This window comes from Bos indicus x Bos taurus, chromosome 2 (genome assembly GCF_003369695.1).
Source record: "Bos indicus x Bos taurus breed Angus x Brahman F1 hybrid chromosome 2, Bos_hybrid_MaternalHap_v2.0, whole genome shotgun sequence".
Taxonomy (NCBI): domain Eukaryota; kingdom Metazoa; phylum Chordata; class Mammalia; order Artiodactyla; family Bovidae; genus Bos; species Bos indicus x Bos taurus.
The window spans coordinates 56,619,681-56,641,342 of NC_040077.1; the positions used below are offsets into that span (position 1 = coordinate 56,619,681).

At 36.6% G+C, this 21,662-nt stretch overlaps 1 protein-coding gene across 3 annotated transcripts in view; it reads left to right on the plus strand.

The window, feature by feature from the left end:
- The window catches only part of LRP1B (LDL receptor related protein 1B), a 2,173,551-nt gene that overhangs the window by 2,120,634 nt on the left and 31,255 nt on the right, over window positions 1-21,662 (plus strand). For 2 of the 3 annotated variants that reach the window (XM_027561656.1, XM_027561663.1), the window contains 2 exons: window positions 3,724-3,828; window positions 4,693-4,806. In XM_027561656.1, coding sequence (XP_027417457.1) covers window positions 3,724-3,828; window positions 4,693-4,806 — 219 coding nt within the window. The remainder of the gene's footprint in view (window positions 1-3,723; window positions 3,829-4,692; window positions 4,807-21,662) is intronic. The other variant, XM_027561670.1, reaches the window with a different exon arrangement.

Genomic DNA, 21,662 nt, shown 5'->3' on the forward strand with positions numbered 1-21,662 from the left:
GTTCATGCCACAGCTTCCACCAAGACAGCCTCTGTGAGGGTGCCAGCCCTGAGTTATGTTACTCTGACAAACAAGGTCCAATAAAATTTTATTACAGACATCATCATTTTTTTCTTTTTTATTTACTCTCATTTTCGAATTAATCAATGTATGGTTTGTTATCATTATAAATGACATTTACTCAAGCCTTCAAATTGGGTCATTGGAAAGTACATTATTTTTCAACTAAAGTCATTGAAAAATATGACTAATTATAATACATGCCTTTGATAAGTACATAAAAGTAAAATACATTTTTATTTAAACTATCAAAATCATGTTTGCTCATTAAATTCATCAGTTCTTTGTGATGAAACTTGAGCATGGCAGAACTTGATTTCAGTTAGTGAGCATACATCTTTCTTTATGTCTAGTGTACCATGTCAGGAATGCCCTGTAGAATCTTCTTTACAACCCCATTTCATTCACCCAGGAAATTGTAGACTATCGTGTAAGAAAGGCTGAGAGGCATAGTTTCCAACCCAGTTTATCTTGGAGAAGCACACGCATTGACACATACTGTTTCCGTCACATAGGTCAGTTCCATGTGAGGAAGGAAGGGTTGGATTCTTAGGACCCTCACTATTGCCTACTGTACAGACAATATTGGCTTAACCAAGTTAGAAACACTGGAACGCATAACCTGAATATACTTTTGAGGTTCCACATTACAGTTCCTGACTTAAATATCTTTTTGGAAAACTATTTGTAAGAATGGATAAATAACAGTTGCTAGCAGTGAGTTGGAGAAGGAAATGGCAACCCGCTCCAGTATTCTTGCCTAGAGAATCCCAGGGACAGAGGAGCCTAGTGGGCTGCCGTCTATGGGGTCGCACAGAGTCGGACACAACTGAAGCGACTTGGCAGCAGCAGCAGCAGCAGCAGTGAGTAGATAGTGAAAGTTTAAAAATAGGAGTATATTATTTGATTTACCAGATAGGCTATAACAACATATGAACATGACAATGCAAAAACGACTCCTTGTGTATCTTGAAACATTAGATAAGTTTGTTTTTATTTCTATGATACTTTTCATGTTAGCATTAAATAAAGCTTAAAGCAATGTTGGGATTTCTATTTCATGGGTAAAGAACTGATACTAAAAATCACAACTGAGTTAAACTTTTTATTTAAATGAGAAAAATTCAAGCTGTATGTGTATTTGTGATTCCAAATACTGATGTGTTCCTAATGCCAAGCCTACAAGCTGTCAACTACAGTAGAAAATAGATACTCTGTCAAATATAATGAGTATAATCTTTAGAACTAATTGTGTATTTTTTCTCTCTTCCTTAGTAAATACTGATGAAGAAATGCTTGATCATAATTTTGAATAACCTAAATTATACCACTCTGATGTCAAATTGTTATGAGAATTCTTTCTGATTAATGGGCAACTGCTAATTACAAATTGTGCGTGCATGGGTGCATGCGTATAACATTCTAAGAAATTAAATTATAATGAAAACTACATTAAAACATAAGCTGTACTATTTGATGTCCTACAATGATTTGGATAGCTTATATTTCACATTTGAATTATATACAAAATTCTGTCTTAAGTTTAGGATTCAAAGAAAACCTTCAGAAGGAGAACAGGGAAACATCTTTTACAATTCTTGGAAGCAGAAGTTTAAATGCAATCAATAAACAGAATATTTTCTCTTTTAAATTATCATGTTTGGTATATAGTTATCTTTTTGTGGAAAATTCTTTAATGTATAATGAGCTAATTTTTCTCTTTGATGTTGTCCCTTTGATTGAACATGAAACTATAACTTTCTGTTCTTTGATTTTCAAGGAGGCTGGGCATGGAGAGCAAGGAAAAGTCTCCCAGCCCCATTTAACATATCAGACACCAATGCCATTAAATATGTACTTGCCTCACTTTGCTTCCATATTCAAATGCCTGTATAAATCATAAAGAATGTGATACTCTTTGTTAAATCTTTGAAACTTTAACCATTGCCTTCTTCCCCACATTTGTTTCCACTTTCACATATCTCCACTTCCCATCTAGAACATAATTGACTTACTGCTTCTGTTCATCTTGAAAAGAACTGTGATATTTAAATCCATGTTCTTTTTAAAAAATATTTAAATCAAATTCCTGGGAAAGTATAAGCAGTTCAGTACATTTCCAGCAACCCTACCACCTACACTAGGTCAAATAAATATGCAAATAATAAATAAACTGTAAGATAGTCAATCAATTATTGCAAATATCTAACCTATCATTGGGCTTCCCTGGTAGCTCAGCTGGTAAAGAATTGGCCTGCAATGCAAGAGAACCCCGTTCGATTCCTTGGGTCGGAAAGATCTCCTGGAGAAGGGATAGGCTACCCATTCCAGTGTTCTTGGGCTTGTCTTGTGGCTCAGACAATAAAGAATCTGCCTGCAATGCAGGAGACCTGGGTTCGATCCCTGGGTTGGGAAAATCCCTGGAAGAAGGCATGGCAACCCTCTCCAGTATTCTTGCCTAGAGAATCCCCATGAACAGAGGAGACTGGCGTGCTACAGTCCACGGAGTCGCAAAGAGTAGAATGTGACTGAGCAGCTAAGCACTCAACCCATCACTGGGCATTACCCTTTGATAGATGTGCTGCAGTAGGTGTCTGTCATGGAGAGAAGCAAAGTGATCAGTCAATGATATTTCAGCCTGATTTCTTTATTGAGGTTATGTCCAGATTTATTGTGATACCATTGATTACTTCATAGCAATTGGTGCTAACATCGTCTCATAACCAGAGTATTGACATGATCTGTTAGCCAAGGCTGTTACTTCCATACTTCTCATGGAAGAGATTTCCTCAATAATTTGGAATGTCAATGCACTTTACTGTTCCCCCCAACAATTTTCAATGTCCAATCTAATAGTATTTATTTAAAAATGCAACATGACAAGTGAGAAATTTCTGTACTTTTTCTATTGTTATACTTTTTCTTTTCCATGTAGCAGTAGGCACAGTTTTTTATTCTTATCTCAGACAGGCAATGTACTGTAAATTAGAATCATTTCCAAAATGTTTCCAAGAAAGCCTACCTCATTACTTTGTTGCCATATTGCATATTGTTCCTGTAACATTACTGTTTATTTTTGCAATGAATTTTTACCTTTTTTCCTTTAGCATAAATAGAGTTTGACATTAATTACAGTACATATTCAGGGATAAACAGGGGTGTAAAGTGACTACAGGATAGTTATATACATTCAGGCACAATGTGGAGTCTGAAACTCATAATAGTTCTTTGGACCAAACTTTTCAGTTTAGAAGGGATAGCTGAAGCATTTGCTTCCAGAGTATTTGATAATGTGGTTTATAAATAACAAAAAAAGTCACCAAATTCAAGTAGCATGAAAAGGAAATAAGATACTGATATCTCCCTAAAGTGTAAATGACAGATCCTGGAGTATATTTTTCACACCTGTATCTAACTATAATATGTTTTATAGTTAAAAAAAATGGGTTGAAAATTTGAAAATTACCAAAAGAAAAATTTTATGTCATCATTCTATTAAAAAAAAAAAAACTTTGCCTCCAGCAAGTCTTTCTGTAAACCTTTTAGCCAGCTGCTTCATTACTCTTCTATGATGAATATCCTCATCTATAGAGAATTTGTGTGAGCTTTCAACAATAATAATGCCAATAACAATGAGGGTTTTTTTTTTCTCTGTTGCTGCAGCTGCACTAATGGAAAGATTGCCTCTAGCTGCCAGCTATGTGATGGTTACTGTTACAATGGTGGCACATGCCAGCTGGACCCAGAGACAAATGTACCTGTGTGTTTGTGAGTATTTTATAATGCTGTGGGCATTTTATGATATGACTTTAGATGTGCATGGAATCTCTGCTCTATTGTTCTCCATTCTTGGGCTAACATTCTAAATGAATGTTTCATGAACATCTTTGATCAAGTATTGTTCCTCATTGGTTCATGTACTACAGAACTTTCCCCTTCATTAATTTGCTATTGATTTCATAAAGAAGAGATCATTCACTCCTTAGCATCATACCTATTTCAAAGATTCAGAGATCTTTGAACTTGGAAATGCCTGTAAAAATGCTTCTACTTTAATTGATCTTATTTAGATATGTGAAACCCAGACATAATCATATTTATAAATGCTTTGGTACTTAGGGCCACTCTTTTCCAAGTACATAAGGTGTCTTTTCAAAAGTATAGTATTATTTGATATTTGTGTCAGATTTAGAGTGTTGTATTATGTAAACCTATTAAGCCCTTGTCTCTTTTGAATTACATTACATTGAATCTGGGTTTCTAAATCTTTGGAAAGTATTATAGATTCTCTACTCCTGAGAAAATCTGGAACTTAACATTTTTTCTTTCAAACACTTGATTATCCAGAGTGGAAAACTTGAAATAAGACTATTCAGCTTATGTGACTTCTATTTTGAATTTATCACTGCTTAACCAGAAGGATGATGCCCACATAGGATTCACGTCTGCATTCTGTTCCCCTCACTGTCAAGAGTAGACTGTGATGAGTGTGTATGAGAAAGAAGTGAGCATACCTAAGAAAAACTGTGTTAATATGTTACTATTAATATCTCTGTATGAAATAAATTTGAAATATATTTGGAAAAAAAAGTCAGACACTTGATTTAGCTGTATTTTACTGAAATTCTGCAGATGCTCTGTGGGGTTTAAAAGTCAGCGCTGTGACCAGAAAGAGAACCCCTGTGATCACTACTGTCAGAATGAGGGGATTTGCACTTTAACTGCGTTTAATGAGCCGAGATGCAAGTAGGTTTAACCTTCCATTTACCACTAAGCTTTGTGTGACATCATTTCAGGCCGCAGTCCGTTGGTTTAAATCATGAACATCCACATGCATTTCACAGTGTATACTTAATCTTGGGGCTCATCTGTGTCATACATACTTAACCTTTGCTTTGCTCATGTATGCACCGTGGTCAGCTAGTGTCTAGAAAAATAATGGAGGGAATGAAAATACTTGTGGAACTGTCTCATAAAAATATATTTGCTAGAATAGTGGCTTTTAATTAGACAAGGACAGAGCAGGTGTTTCTAGACTCTATTACTATACTAGATGCTTTATTTTGAAAAGTGGCTTTTATTTAGTAACTTTTTATTTCAAGTACAAATGACGTACATTGTTTTGGTTCTTAACAAATACATTCATTTCCTCTGAGAAATTTCAGGGACCGCATTTTGGGTAACTATGAACCTTATAACAATGCAAGTTATTTTTGCATCTTGCATTGAGCTTTAGAGATGAACCATATCTGACATTCTCCTTAATATCCCATGTAAACAGAAGTCCTGATTGGCAACCCCCAATAACAGCATATGGCAGTGTCTCAGAGGAGAAAGCAATGGCAACCCACTCTAGTACTCTTGCCTGGAAAATCCCATGGGTGGAGGAGCCTGGTAGGCTGCAGACCATGGGGTCATGAAGAGTCGGACACAACTGATTGACTTCACTTTCATGCCTTGGAGAAGGAAATGGCAACCCACTCCAGTGTTCTTACCGGAGAATCCCAGGGACGGGGGAGCTTGGTGGGCTGCCATCTATGGGGTTGCACAGAGTAGGACACGACTGAAGTGACTTAGCAGCAGCAGCAGCAGAGTACTTAGTGGTAGTTTTAAGGCACATGGTATTAAAATTCAGATGTTTCATTTTCAAAACTCTATAATTTTTTTCATAGTCATCCATTTTGTTATTCAAGTAAATGTCCTTTTTTACACAATAATTGAAAAAAAAATGGGAAGTGATTAAAATAATCATATAGGAAAATATTTTTTCTTTTTCTGGAAGATATTTGAATGTGTTAAACAAATATTCATTCCTACATAAAATGCAATCAGAAATATCCCTTTAAATATTAGTCTATATAAACCTCCATGAAAAAAATTGATTCACTTTTTCATTCATACTCAGGTTTAGTGTCTTGTGCAACTGAAGACAGAGAGGAGATACCTTTTTAGTATTACCTCGGTCCTGCCTCCACCTAAGTTCCTCCAGTTATTCAGCAAATGTTGATAAGACCCTGAAAGTGTGCTAAATCTTAGACAAATGAAAGTGAATGAAATTTATCTTGAACATCAAACAGCCCACTAATTGGTGGTTTAGAAATTCATAAGAAACTAATTAACCTATGATAGTGTAGGTGAGAACAGAGGAAGAAAAAAAAAAAAAAGAGGGCAGTGGAGTTTTAACAGGGCACGCGATTTGTTTAGAATGGGAGATAGGAATACACGGAAGGCTTTACAGAGAGGGCAACCTCCTGTTGTCCACGTAGTTCAGGTGGTTGAGAGAGGTTGGGAAAAACATCCTGAAAATAAAAATTAACATAAACAGAGACAAGGACGTGAGACTTAGTGGCCACTCTAGGGAACTATGAGTGGATTAATACAGCTAGAATGAAAGGTAACTGTAGAATTGGGGAGGGGATGAGGAGATAAAGCAGAAACATAAATTGTGCTCAGTCGCTCAGTCCTGTCTGACTCTGTGGTCTGTAGACTGACTTTTGCGACCCTGTGGACTATAGCCGCCAGTCTCCTCTGTCCTCAAGATTTTCCAGGCAAGAATATTGGAGTGGGGTGCCATTTCCTACTCCAGGGGATCCTCCTGACCCAGGAATCGAACCTGTATCCCCTTTGTCTCCTGCATCGACAGACGGATTCTTTACCCTAGTGCCACTGGAACCTGATTTATGCCAAAGTTAGAGGATTCCATAGGATGCTGAAAAGAATGTGTAGCCAAAGTGATCTGAGGCAGAGCTGAGGAGTTTGCTGTTAAAAGTGACTTAGTGGCATGTGGAAGAAAGCCCTGGAGTTCAGCTGCAGGGATCCCACACCAAAAGGTTGGTGGTGGGGGCAACATTTCAGGTGAAAAATAGTGGATCCGTGGATAGTTCAGAGTTAGTAAATCCAAGGAGATCCTTGGCCAAACATTGGTCTATGTACTTATAATACTTCATTTTAAGGACCCAGGCAATACCTGCTCTGCGGCCCAGTCTTTGTATGTCTTGTCCCTTTCTCACAATTCTCAGGCAAAGTGTACATGACCTTTCAGCACCCCTGCTCCATCAATAGGTCTCAGGAAATTACCTATCTAGCGAATGCCTTGTATCAACACCAGAGTAAATATCTCTTGTGGGCATAATAGCCCATTTTAACGTTCTCCTTCACTTTTCACTCTTCCTATGTATCATCAGAGACACTGGACCTTTTAAGATATAATCAGCTTCTGATAAATTCAGCCAGGAAATATATGTTAATTGGAGAGGTTACACATTTGTGTACCTTCATTTTTATCTGCTTTGGACTTAGTTGAAATTTTGTCTGTGTTGTGATTTTCTACACCTTAAAATTTATTTTGATGGTACAAGTAATGCTTACTGAATTCCTCAAACTACTTAAGCCATGAAAAGAAGCATAGAAGAGATGATATTTTGTTATTCCTTCATTAATCCATTCAACAAATATGTATTGATAACCTATGATGAGTGAGACCCTGTGTAAAATTAGAAGAATTAATAACAGCTAAAGCTGATTAGTAAACACCTCATTGGTTCTAAAGTCCATGCCCTGGTTAAAACTCTTATTCTGTACTGCTTTCTTTGTGCTGATTAACTCCAATAAGGTTTTTATTTTTGAAGAACATGAAATTAATTTTGGGTAGATGAATGGATTTTCAAAAGTTAAAATACCATTTGACAATTGTTATAAAAGACATATGACTGAAGGTTTGTGGAAAAACAGCTGAACAGAGATCAGTTAATGATGACTGGTGGGAGAGAGAACAGCTTAACAGATGAAGTGATATTTTAACAGTATTTTGAAAAAATGTTTAGTAATTTTATGGGGGGAAATGGCTGAAAACTTTTCTTGAAAGAGGAATAGCACAGTCAGAGACTAGGTCTGCAAATAAAAAGTGAAGGTTGTTGAGAGTAGAACACAGCAATATGGTATAATGGGTAGGGGGAGAATACTAATGAGAGGTTTGTGGGCCGGATTGTGAGGTATATTTTATGCATGATGTAAGAGTGGGTTTATAGAAAGAAGACTGGAGGATTAAGGATGGAATTCTAGGAGACATCAGTGTTTTATTCTGTGTTATGGAAGAATCAACAAATGTAAATAAGAAATAGAATGTGGAGAGAGCTTGTCAAAGAGTAGGTACCTCCAAGTTAAAGGAACAGAGGGTGTCCAAGAATATCAACTCCAGACACTTCAAAGAGGGTAAGAATTCTATGTGATTTACTGAATTTTGCAAGTAAATGGTCATTATGAGAGATGTTTTGCAAGTGCTATTTGGTTGAAAACAGACTATAAATGGGAAAGTGAAAGGAAAGAGAATAGAAAAAAATGTAGATTCCTTTCTGAATCCTTGACAGTGTATTAAATGAACGAAAAACATGGTAATTTCAAGGGGAAGTGGGATCTAGGGGAAAATATTTTTATGACAAAGAAAATGTAACTATTCAAGAAGATCTTTCACTATTTATTAAAGCCTATTGTTAAGGAACTATGAAGGATAGATTATTCAGATTTTATACTCATTTTTCCTAGAGGTGAAATTTGTAGAATATGGAAAATTTCCTAGTTACACTGAAGTATTTATAATTCATTTGGTACTAAAATATAAATAAATAAAAATAAATTTAGTATAAAGTGTCTGTGTTCATATAAAAATTCTCCATCTAAGACAATATTAAGCCCTCCAGACATCTTTCTAGTGGTTGAGTTTCCTCATAAGAGGAAATTTTTGGAAGCACAGATCTTAGCTTCAGATTTCAATTGGTAGTGGTCATATATCTTTAATGAAAAGCCAGTATGTATTATTTCACTTAAAAGCCTTTACAGGAAACAGAAATTGCTTAAAGAGGTAAGATGGTGGTTTTATTGGTGCTACATTATTATTATTATTATTTGTAGAAGGAAAGCTTTTAATTGTACAGAAGTTATACTTTTCTGGAAAATCTATAAAGCATTCAGATCTATGAGGTTGACAGTTTTTTATACATAGAAATTTTATTACCTTATCTTTCAATTTAAGAAATAGATTTGTTCTTTGAAAGCCTTCACTTTTGTCTCTTAATGGCTATTTTCACTTATTACTATGTGTGAAGAAAAAGAAAACCCCAAAGAAAAGCCTAGGAAAAAAAATGAAAACCTAATGCTTTTTTTAAGGTTTATTTGGAGAGACTGTTGACATTAATTAAAGTAGATATATTGAGCAATGTTAAAGCCAATTTTTTAAAAAATGAATAGGTATTATTTTGAAAGCAATGTATTGTTAAACAAATTTTGCTGTGAGATGTAGAAATTATTAATTCTGTGAACTCAATAGCAAGTTAATTATGTTTTCCTTCTTCTTAAATTTCTCCCTAGGATCAGACTTTTATTTATATTGACTTGAAGTTATTTTTAAAGCATAGACCAGCCGCCACAGGACTATTTCCCAGAAACACCCACAGCACATTTCACCCTCTAGTAGCCACCCTGCCTCTATCACTGCAGACGCAGATGCATATAACAACCTTGCCACACAGCCATGGGACCATTCCAACCTAAATGTCTTTGCTTACATAGCTCACAAAATTTCTCTCATGCCTTTTTCCACTTCAATTGAATCACCTCATTGATCTCAAGTTAAGATTACCCTTTGTATATATGTAGTAAATATTAGTTGACTTAGACATAACTGAGTTTTTTTAAGAGAAAAATTAAATATTCAGGGTTTACCAGAAAAAATGAATAAATATATATCATACGTTACATATGTTATATATTGATGTATATGTACATGGAGAGAGAGACATTTATTATATGAATTGACTAATCCAGTTATGGAGGCCAAGAATCCCAGAATCTACTGTCTATAAGCTAGAGATCAGGGAACTCTGGTGGTATAAATAAGTCCAAATCTGAAGGCCTAAGAACCTTGGAATTGATAGTATACATCCAGTCCAAGTCCAAAGAATCAAAAATCAGGAGCATGGATATGCAAGGACAGGAAATGATGGATGTCCCAGCTCAAACAGAAAAAGCAAACTTCCCCTTCTTCTGCCTTTTTGTTCTATTCAGACCCTCCAGCGGGGTCACAATTAAATGTTTGTGTTTAATTTTTCTCTGTGATTTTATAATCTATTTCCTGATACTTTAATGTACCAGAGTATATCAGGGCATATATGTAGCTTACTACTACTACTACTACTAAGTCACTTCAGTCGTGTCCGACTCTGTGCGACCCCAGAGACGGCAGCCCACCAGGCTCCCTGCCCCTGGGATTCTCCAGGCAAGAACACTGGAGTGGGTTGCCATTTCCTTCTCCAATGCATGAAACTGAAAAGTGAAAGTAAAGTCGCTCAGTCATGTCCGACTCTTAGCAACCCCATGGACTGCAGCCTACCACGCTCCTCTGTCCATGGGATTTTCCAGGCAAGAGTACTGGAGTGGGGTGCCGTTGCCTTCCCCAATATGTAGCTTACTGGTGCCTAACTTTTCCACCTATTTCTTATTATGAACACCTAGTTTAGGAGAGCCACAGTCTATAAGAACCAGAGTCCCAAGTGTCCGTCCCTTGATTTCTCCTCATCTTGCCTTTTTAAATAACAAAAATACTGGCAATCATTTTTGCTATATTAATTCATCAGCAAATTTGTATTAAACACTTACTATATCCCAGAACTGGACATGGAACAACAGACTAGTTCCAAATAGGAAAAGGAGTACGTCAAGGCTGTATATTGTCACCCTGCTTATTTAACTTATATGCAGAGTATATCATGAGAAACGCTGGGCTGGAAGAAGCACAAGCTAGAATCAAGATTGCTGGGAAAAATATCAATAACCTCAGATATGCAGATGACACCACTCTTATGGCAGAAAGTGAAGAGGAACTAAAGAGCCTCTTGATGAAAGTGAAAGAGGAGAGTGAAAAAGTTGGCTTAAAGCTCAACATTCAGAAAACGAAGATCATGGCATCTGGTGCCATCACTTCATGGGAAATTTGATGGGGAAACAGTGGAAACAGTGTCAGACTTTATTTTTGGGGGCCCCAAAATCACTGCAGATGGTGATTGCAGCCATGAAATTAAAAGACACTTACTCCTTGAAAGGAAAGTTATGACCAACCTAGATAGTATATTCAAAAGCAGAGACATTTCTTTGTCAACAAAGGTCTGTCTAGTCAAGGCTATGGTTTTTCCAGTAGTCATGTATGGATGTGAGAGTTGGACTGTGAAGAAAGCTGAGCACTGAAGAATTGATGCTTTTGAACTGTGTTGTTGGAGAGGACTCTTGAGAGTCCCTTGGACTGCAAGGAGATCCAACCAGTCCATGCTAAAGGAGATCAGTCCTGGGTGTTCTTTGGAAGGACTGATGCTAAAGCTGAAACTCCAATACTTTGGCCACCTTATGCGAAGAGTTAACTCATTGGAAAAGACTCTGATGCTGGGAGGGATTGGGGGCAGGAGGAGAAGGGGACGACAGAGGATGAGATGGCTGGATGGCATCACTGACTCGATGGACATGAGTTTGGGTAAAATCCGGGAGTTGGTGATGGACAGGGAGGCCTGGCGTGCTGTGATTCATGGGGTCACAAAGAATCGGACATGACTGAGGAACTGAACTGAACTGAACTGATGTCTCAGAAAACAACCTAGGCACTGAAGGTTATATCAGTGAACGAAACAGACTAAAATATTTGACTAGTGAAGCTAAAAGATGAATGATTACTGTTATTGGTGGAACTTGGGAAATATTTACTTTCTAAAAATAAGTTTCTGTGTAATTCACATTCTTTTTCAAAAGAATAAGAAAAAGCCAAGTTTAAAATCATGTTTGTCAGCCAAAAAGGGAGAACCAAAAACGTCTAACTTTCATATTACACTGCCTTTGAAGTCATATCAATTCAGGTGCACACTGTTTTGAAAATAATGGTATGGCAGAATTTCAAGACATTTCTCATAAAATATGTTATTGCTTTTTGCCCATAGGAGGACTAATTCTCCATGTGGTTAAAAACAATTTAGCACTGTTAGTTGTTATGTTTTACTTCTTCATTTCAAGCAGAAGCTAAAAATAACCTGTGATGAGCCTGAGCATTTTCCCCAGTCTATTACTATTTCCCTTTGTTTCTGTTTGTTTGTTTTGGTTTGGTGAGATTTATTTGGGCATCATTTCTCTCTCTCTCTCTTTTTTTCTTGAGAAACATAGTTTTCCATGCAATTATCTCCTTTCTCTGATCATCTGCATGTGTGTGGTTACATTTTTCATAATATGATAGTCCATATTTTATGGTTAGAATTGAATTGACTTCTCATCTTTCTTTAGTCTTTGGACATGGAACATATTTCTTTGAAACTGACTTGGGAACTGCTTGTTTTACTTCCTGCCCCTCTAAATGTATATGTCTGTTTCTCTCTGGCAGATTGTAAATTTTTTCAAGTAAGAAGTTGTATTTGAAGCTACATAGCTAGCATGCATTCTGTGTGTAATATGTGTTAACTAATGTTGCTAAAATATACTGTCCTAGTGCCTGTATTGTATTATGAGATCTGACAGCGTATAATATGAGCAACTTCCTGTCATCACTGTAATACCACATCTTACTTCCTTGATACATTTTCAAAAACTGCAAGAGTCAGAAAAAAAGAGTTCATGATTTTTGGTTCTCCTTTTCATCTTTATGATATCTTCTAAAACTATTATACCACTCTTTATTATAAACTGTTTCCTGAGTGTTCTGGAACTGAGGTTAAATATCTCTCTACAAAAGAAACCAAATAGGCTTAATTTACCTATCTTAACTTATTAGAACTTAATTGTACTCATTTTTGTTCTCTCTTCTCCTTGCTTTTTGTTTGTTGTTTTTACTCTGTTTTTTTCTGTCAAAAAAGAAAGAAAAAAAGAAAAGAAAAGAATGAAAGAGACAAAAGTAAGGTATAGCCCCTGCCCTTCAAGGACTCCTATCTATTTGAGCAAAGAGATGAGGCAGGAAAGAATATGGTGGGAACTCTGGGGATGTGAGTGGTGTAAGATAAGTGGTGCTTCTGGAGGAGTGTTGGACAATGATGTTATACACGGAAATAGTTCTGAGGCACATAGGCTGTCTAGCTAAAATTTGAAATGTATTCATAAGCAGTAGGGGAACACTAACAGCATTTGACATAGAAATGTTCTCAGTCATGTGAGTATTTTCAAAAGGTTATGATGACACAGTTGTTGTTCTGTTGCTCAGTTGTATGAAACTCTGTGTGACCCCATGGATTGCAGCAAGCCAGGCCTCCCTGTCCTTCATTATCTCCTGGAGTTTGCTCAAACTCATGTCCATTGAGATGATGATGCCATCCAACCATTTCATTTTCCTTCTTCTCCTCCTGATGTCAGGTGATGACATGGTACTCTGCTAGAATAAGAAGCAATGCATTTAAAAATCAGATTTTAAAATGAATCCCAATTTGCAAAGGATAGGAAGACAATTATTTAATTAAAAACATGGCATTTTAGAAGTGATTTGTTGGTGAACAGGGCACAAAAAAGAGCCAAGAGATAGAAAACCTTGCATCTCAAGATTGCAGTTTGTTTTGTTGGTTTTACTTTTCTTCTCTTTGACTCATTTGTATCTTAATAGGGAAATACTGATCCTATACTTACTACAGTTATTTTAAGGATTAAAAATGTAATACCAATTAAAAAAAAAAACCAGAATATTGTTTTCAACACAGTATTTTTTAAAAAAATAGAATCATAAAACTGCTGAAACAGATCATATAATATGATCAGAGCTTGGCGTTATTTGGACTTTTGGGACTTTGGAAGCAAAAAATAAAGTGTGAGGCTCTTAAAAAGTGCTCATTATTAAAAATAAGCAAAACATGGCATAAATAAATAATTAGAAATGCTATGATAGTAATAGCAATAGTGACTAAAAAGGAAACTACATAAATAAAGTCCAGCTCGAGTCCCATGAGGGACAAGAGAGAAGGATAGGGCAGCAGGTCCACCCTTGAACACCTCAGAAAATACACAGGAACTAGCTTTCAAAACATTTTCAAAATAGATTTTAAAAACGCAGAAGGATGCAAAATTAATATACAAGTACCGAAGGGAATTCATTAAGAGAATGATGTGAAAATTAGGCATTTTGTCTTTTTTTTTTTTTTTTTGGTTTTTTGATTGTTCCATCTAATTATTTGCTTAAAAGTTTCACATTGTTTTCTAGGTCCTTAGGGTGAGAAATACATAAGGAAATGTACAGGTCCTAGAGAAACCTTTGTTGGAGTTTAAGGGAAGGAGATAATGATTTCTATTTCTGTCACACATTTTTAAAAGGTAGGAATCATTCTTCTACATTACAACAACTAAATAAGGCCCTGGTTTCTCAAACTGCTGGCTTTTCTGAAAGGAGAGGACAGGGTTTAGTCTTCTCTAGCTCTGCTGTCCGACTGGGCAACACCCCTCCTTGCGGATGAGCGACCCAGTGGCCTCATAGAGAATATCTGAGATGAGCCCAAGGAAGTTGTCAGAAGTGATTTCAAACAGATCACAACTTTTCAGCAGGGCTTTTGAGCAATTCAGATTTAGCAGCCTGTGCTGTCCACGTTTCAAGAATTAGGTCACCACCTCACGTCCCTTATTTGTTTTCTGCCCCTTGGCATATTGCCAAAGCTCAAAATGTGAAATGTGCATGTCTTTTGGAAAAGTAAAGGCCAAGAAAATCTATCACATCAATATCTATCCTTTATTATTCCAGGTAACAATTTATAGCTTGTTCTAGTTTTTGCCATGCTAATCATGTCATGGGGGAAGAAAAAAAATGCAGATACCATGTTTTTCTATAAAAATTCAAAGTCCAGTTTGTGCTTTGAGAGTACAGGTGGCATGCCTAACAGAAAACAATCATTACATATTATACATTGGACAAGTATTGTTATGAAGCCTTGATGTAGTCACATTATTCTCCCTTGATTCCGGAACATGTTCTTGACCTTTAATATAATCATTCAGTTCAGTTCAGTCGCTCAGTCGTGTCCGACTCTTTGTGACCCCATGAATCCAGCATGCCAGGCCTCCCTGTCCATCAGCAACTCCCGGAGTTCATCATGTGCATTGAGTTGGTGATGCCATCCAGCCATCTCATCCTCTGTCTTCCCCTTCTCTTCCTGCCCCCAATCCCTCCAGCATCAGAGTCTTTTCCAATGAGTCAACTCTTCGCATGAGGTGGCCAGACTACTGGAGTTTCAGCTTTAGCATCATTCCCTCCAAAGAACACCCAGGACTGATCTCCTTTACAATGGACTGGTTGGATCTCCTTGCAGCCCAGGGGACACTCAAGAGTCTTCTTCAACAACACATTTCAAAAGCATAAGTTCTTCGATGTTTAGCTTTCTTCACAGTCCAGCTCTCAAATCCATACATGACCACTGGAAAAACCATAGCCTTGACTAAATGGACCTTTGTTGGCAAAGCAACATCTCTGCTTTTCAAAATGCTATCTAGATTGGTCATAGCTTTCCTTCCAAGGAGTAAGCATCTTTTAATTTCATGGCTACAGTCACCATCTGCAGTGATTTTGGAGTCCAAAAAAATAAACTCTGACACTGTTTTCAGTGTTTCCCCATCTATTTTCCATGAAGTGATGGGACCAGATGCCATGATCTTAGTTTTCTGAGTGTTGAGCTTTAAGCCAACTTTTTCACTCTCCACTTTCACTTTCATCAAGAGGCTCTTTAGTTCCTCTTCACTTTCTGCCATAAGGGTGGTGTCGTGTGCATATCTGAGGTTATTGATATTTTTCCTGGCAATCTTGATTCCAGCTTGTGTTTCTTCCAGACCAGCATTGCTCATGATGTACTCTGCATAGAAGTTAAATAAGCAGGGTGACAATATACAGCCTTGGGGTACTCCTTTTCCTATTTGGAACCAGTCTGTTGTTCCATGTCCAGTTCTAACTGTTGCTTCCTGACCTGCATACAAATTTCTCAAGAGGCAGGTCAGGTGGTCTGGTATTCCCACCTCTTTTAGAATTTTCCACAGTTTATTGTGATCCACACAGTCAAAGGCTTTGGCATAGTCAATAAAGCAGAAATAGGTGTTTCTCTGGAACTCTCTTGCTTTTTCCATGATCCAGCAGATGTTGGCAATTTGATCTCTGGTTCCTCTGCCTTTTCTAAAACCAGCTTGAACATTTGGAATTTCATGGTTCACGTATTGCTGAAGGCTGGCTTGGAGAATTTTGAGCATTATTTTACTAGTGTGTGAGATGAATGCAATTGTGCAGTAGTTTGGGCATTTTTTGGCATTGCCTTTCTTTGGGATTGGAATGAAAACTGACCTTTTCCAGTCCTGTGGCCACTGCTGAGTTCTCCAAATTTTCTGGCATATTGAGTGCAGGGCTTTCACAGCATCATCTTTCAGGAATTTAAATAGCTCAACTGGAAATCCATCACCTCCACTAGCTTTGTTCATAGTGATACTTCCTAATGCCCACTTGACTTTTCATTCCAGGATGTCACTCTAGGTGAGTGATCACACCATTTTGATTATCTTGGTTGTGAACCTCTTTTTTGTACAGTTCTTCTGTGTATTCTTGCCGCCTCTTCTTAATATCTTCTGCTTCAGTTAGGTCCATACATTTCTGTCCTTTATCAAGCCCATCTTTGAATGAAATTTTCCCTTTGTATCTCTAATTTTCTTGAAGAGATCTCTAGTCTTTCCCATTCTGTTGTTTCCTCTATTTCTTTGCATTGATCACTGAGAAAGGCTTTCTTATCTCTCCTTGCTATTCTTTGGAACTCTGCATTCAGATGCTTATACCTTTCCTTTTGTCCTTTGCTTTTCACTTCTCTTCTTTTCACAGCTATTTGTAAGGCCTCCCCAGACAGCCATTTCGCTTTTTTGCCTTTCTTTTCCATGGGGATGGTCTTGGTCCCTGTCTCCTGTACAATGTCACGAACCTCCATCCGTATATCATCAGGCACTCTATCAGATCTAATCCCTTAAATCTGTTTCTCACTTCCACTGTATAATCATAAGGAATTTGATTTAGGTCATGCCTGAATGGTCTAGTTGTTTTCCCTACTTTCTTCAATTTAAGTCTGAATTTGGCAATAAGGAGTTCATGATCTGAGCCACAGTCAGCTCCTGGTCTTTTTGCTGACTGTATAGAGCTTATCCATCTTTGGCTGGAAAGAATATAATCAATCTGATTTTGGTGTTGACCATCTGGTGATGTCCATGTGTAGAGTCTTCTCTTATGTTGTTGGAAGAGAGTGTTTGCTATGACCAGTGCGTTCTCTTGGCAAAACTCTATTCATTACATCAGATTAACCAAAGAAGCCAAATACAGTATAACTCCATAGTACTTTAATTGGTGTAGTTGTTACCTCTTTAACAATCCAAATTATTTTTCTCACTCTTATTAGACTGCATTCTCCAGATTTTACTGCTATGAAAAAGCAAAAATTTCAGATGCTTTTAACAGTAACAGTTTATTTCCTGCTCAAGTTCCACCCAGCATGCATGCATGCTCTTGCTTCAGTCATGTCTGACTCTTTGTGATCTTATGAAACTGTAGCCCACCAGGCTCCATGGAATTCTTCAGGCAAGAATACTGGAGTGGGTTGCCATGTCCTTCTCCAGGGGATCTCCAACCCAGGGATTAAACCCACATCTCTTACATCTACCTGCATTGGCAGGCGGGTTCTTTACCACTAGCTCCACTTTGGAAGCCATGGAACAAGTGAAAAAAAACAATTAATAAACCTCCAACCTAGTACTTAATAATTCCAAACTAACCCTATACAATTTCAAGAAAATTATTAGATGAATATAGATTAACCAGCAACATTGATTAAAGAGTAAAAAAAAAAAAATGAAAAATTTGTTATATTATCATCAGTTAGGAAAATATTTTCTGCTTTTTCATACTGGAAGACTAGCAGAAGAAAACCACTTTGTTAAAAGTATATAGAAATTTTAGCCTCACACTTTTTCCTTTGGATAGAAAAACAAAAATTATATTTATACTGATGTGTCATATGTAATTTTTAAATTTAGTATTCATGATATTATTTATCATTTGAATTAAATTATCTTAATGTGTAAATTTTATCTACATTGTATCATTTAATTTTTCAGGAAACCAGATTTTTTTTTACTTTTTTGATATTCAAATTGTCTTGCAAAAAGAAAAACTAAAAGAATGAAAGAAAGAAGGAGAGAAAAAATGGAACAAAGGAAAGATGGAAGAAGAAAAAAAAATTGAGGTAGTAAAAGGAAAACATACAATATAAAAATAAAACATAAAATCAGAAAGGAAGTGGATTTAAATGGAAAACAAAGTTGAAGCATTAGAGGCTAGATGTGTGGGAAATGTGCAACAAAAGTGGTGGTATTACTCTCCCCTTTTTTATAAACTAACAAACTGAAGTGGGTGAATTACTAGAAGATATATGCTTTGTGAGGAGGGTAGATTAGATTACAACACAGTTCTAATTCCAAAACTCACACATGTCATTTGTGTCACACCATGCCAGCACTTTTAGACAATTAAAATGAATCAATTAAATTAAATCACATTTAATTACATATTTGTTCAATTTTTATGTAAGGTTTCCATGTCAATTTGCCCATTTCGAATTTTTGTCATGGGGAGAAAATCAATAGTTCTTAGTTGGCTGCATCTTGGGACAAGAATAGAAGTGTCACACAATTTACAAATTGAATAAGTAAAAATTTTACATGCCCAAGCTGCTAAAATGTGATAATCTAATTTTATAAAAGGAAAAATTAATGAATAGCTGAAGGAAGGGAGAAAAGAAAGAAGGGAAGGAGAGAGGGAAGGAGGAAGGAAGAAGGGAATAAAATATCTGCCTATTACTGTGATTGTTAAATGTTAAGTGTTTCTCATAGTGGAATAATATTCCTTTTAATGAGAAATGACTGATAACTAGCTGCAGGCACGTTCTTATGAATGGAACTATGTAGTTCTCATAGAATGGGATATGACACATGTATGTGTATTAATATGAGTTCAGCCATGCATCCTCCATGCCTTCATGCATTCATTCATTCATTCATTTTGTCAAACACAAACATATTGATTAACTAGCCATACATACTGATGATGTGCTAGACACTGCTCAAGAAATGAAGAAACATAAAAATGAATACTAAATGATCCCTACTTTTAAGTAGTCACAGTCTAGCATAGTCACCAGCAAATGCATACTTAGATATTTATTAATGCATGTATAATAGAAAAACACAAAAACAGAATGTACTATATTTATGATTGTATGTTGATCAAATCTATAAAGATATTTATAACTTCCCCCAAATGACAATTCTTCATAATGAATGATACTGCCATACTATGCTATAGCATTTTAGATTTATTGAAGATGTATATCTAAACTTATTGAACCAATTTTTAGACTACTGCCTGTAATAAACTTTCTCACCTCGAGTCAGGAAACTCATATAACACTTGAATTAGAAAGAAATTCTAATGTGTGTGAATGTTTATCTTTTGTAATCAGGCTTCAGATGCTTCTGTTTGCAACATGTTCTTGTAAATGATAAAAATATCTGATGAGTATATTACAACTAATTAACGTTTATGCAGCATAGACAAATTTGCTAATTCATACTGGCACTTGATTTTAACAAGTCATTCTCAGTTGTTTTCATTGTCTCTATTTGATTGTTTTGTTTTAAAAAACCACAAAAAATTTTAAGTTTTTGAAATGCAGATCTATGATTTTGAGGACGGCTGATGGATGGTAATTGGGAAGTTGATATCAATACTAATACCATACAATGTACCTTTATCAATTAAAAATGTTTGGCTCTAGAAAACTTTAGTGTTACTTTTTTTGATGGGTATGTAAAAGTCTTATAACAAAGGCTATAACTATAACTTAAGTACTAAAGAGGAGGTGACTATTTTTATATTAAAATTATTTTCCAATGATTTGGAGTATAAATTAAAGTGACTAACATAAATAGCTCAGCACATGTGCACTTTTGTTGCTGTTGTTGCTCAGTAACTAAGATATGTCTAACTATTTGCGACCCCATGGACTGCATCACACCAGGCTATCCTGTCGTTCATTATTTCCCAAGGTTTCCTCAAATTCATGACCATTGAGCAATGATGCTATCTGTCTCATCCTCTACCACCCTCTCCTTCTTTTGCCTAAATCTTTCCCAGCATCAGGGTCTTTTCCCATGAGTTGGTTCTCAACATCAGGTGGCCAAAATATTGGAGCTTCAGTTTCAGAATCATGCTGCCAAATAATATTCAGGTTGATTTCCTTTACAATTGACTAGTTTCATCCAAAGGACACTCAAGAGTCTTCTTTAGCAACACAATTCAAAAGCATCTATTCTACAGTGCTCAGCCTTCTTTTTGGTCCAGCTTTCACATACATACATCAGTTAAGTTCAGTCGTTCAGTTGTGTCCAAATGTTTGCGATCCCATGGACTGCAGTACGCCAGGCCTCCCTGTCCAGCAACAACACCCAGAGCCTACTCAAACTCATGTCGATCATGTCAGTGATGCCTTCCAACAATCTCATCCTCTGTTATCCCCTTCTCCTCCTGCCTTCAATCTTTCCCAGTATCAGGGTCTTTTCCAATTAGTCAGTTCTTCCCATCAGGTGGCCAAAGTATTGGAGTTTCAGCTTCAGCATCAGTCTTTCCAAAGAATATTCAGGACTATTTTCTTTTAGGATTGACTGGTTGGATCTTCTTGCAGTCCAAGGGACTCTCAAGAGTCTTCTCCAACACCACAGATCAAAAATATCAGTTCTTTGGCATTCAGCTTTCTTTATAGTCTAACTCTCACATCCATACATGACTACTGGAAAAAACCTAGCTTTAACTAGATGGACCTTTGTGGGAAAGTAATGTCTCTGCTTTTTTAATACGCTGTCTAGGTTGGTCATAACTTTTCTTCCAAGGACAAAGCGTCTTTTAATTTCATGGCTGCAGTCCCCATTTACAGTGATTTTGAAGCCCCCCAAATAAAGTCTCTATCTGATTCTTTTGTTTCCCCATCTATTTGCCATGAAGTGGTGGGAATGGATACCATGGTCTTAGTTTTCTGAATGATGGATTTTAAGCCAACTTTTTCACTCTCCTCTTTCACTTTCATCAAGAGGCTCTTTCTGACATAAGGGTGGTGTCATCTGCATATCTGAGGTTATTGATATTTCTCCCAGTAATCTTGATTCCAGCTTGTGCTTCATCCAGCCCAGAATTCCCCATGATGTACTCTGCATATAAGTTAAATAAGCAGGGTGACAATATACAGCCTTGACGTACTCCTTTCCCAATTTGGAACCAGTCTATTGTTCCATGTCCAGTTCTAACTGTTGCTTCCTGACCTGCATACAGATTTCTCAGGAGGTAGGTCATGGGGTCTGGTATTCCCATCTCTTTAAGAATTTTCCACAGTTTATTGTGATCCACACAGTCAAAGGTTTGGCATAGTCAGTAAAAAAAAGGAGATATTTTACTGGAACTCTCTTGCTTTTTCAATGATCCAACGGATGTTGGCAATTTGATCATTCTTTTAGTTCCTCTGCCTTTTCAAAATCCACCTTGAACATCTGGA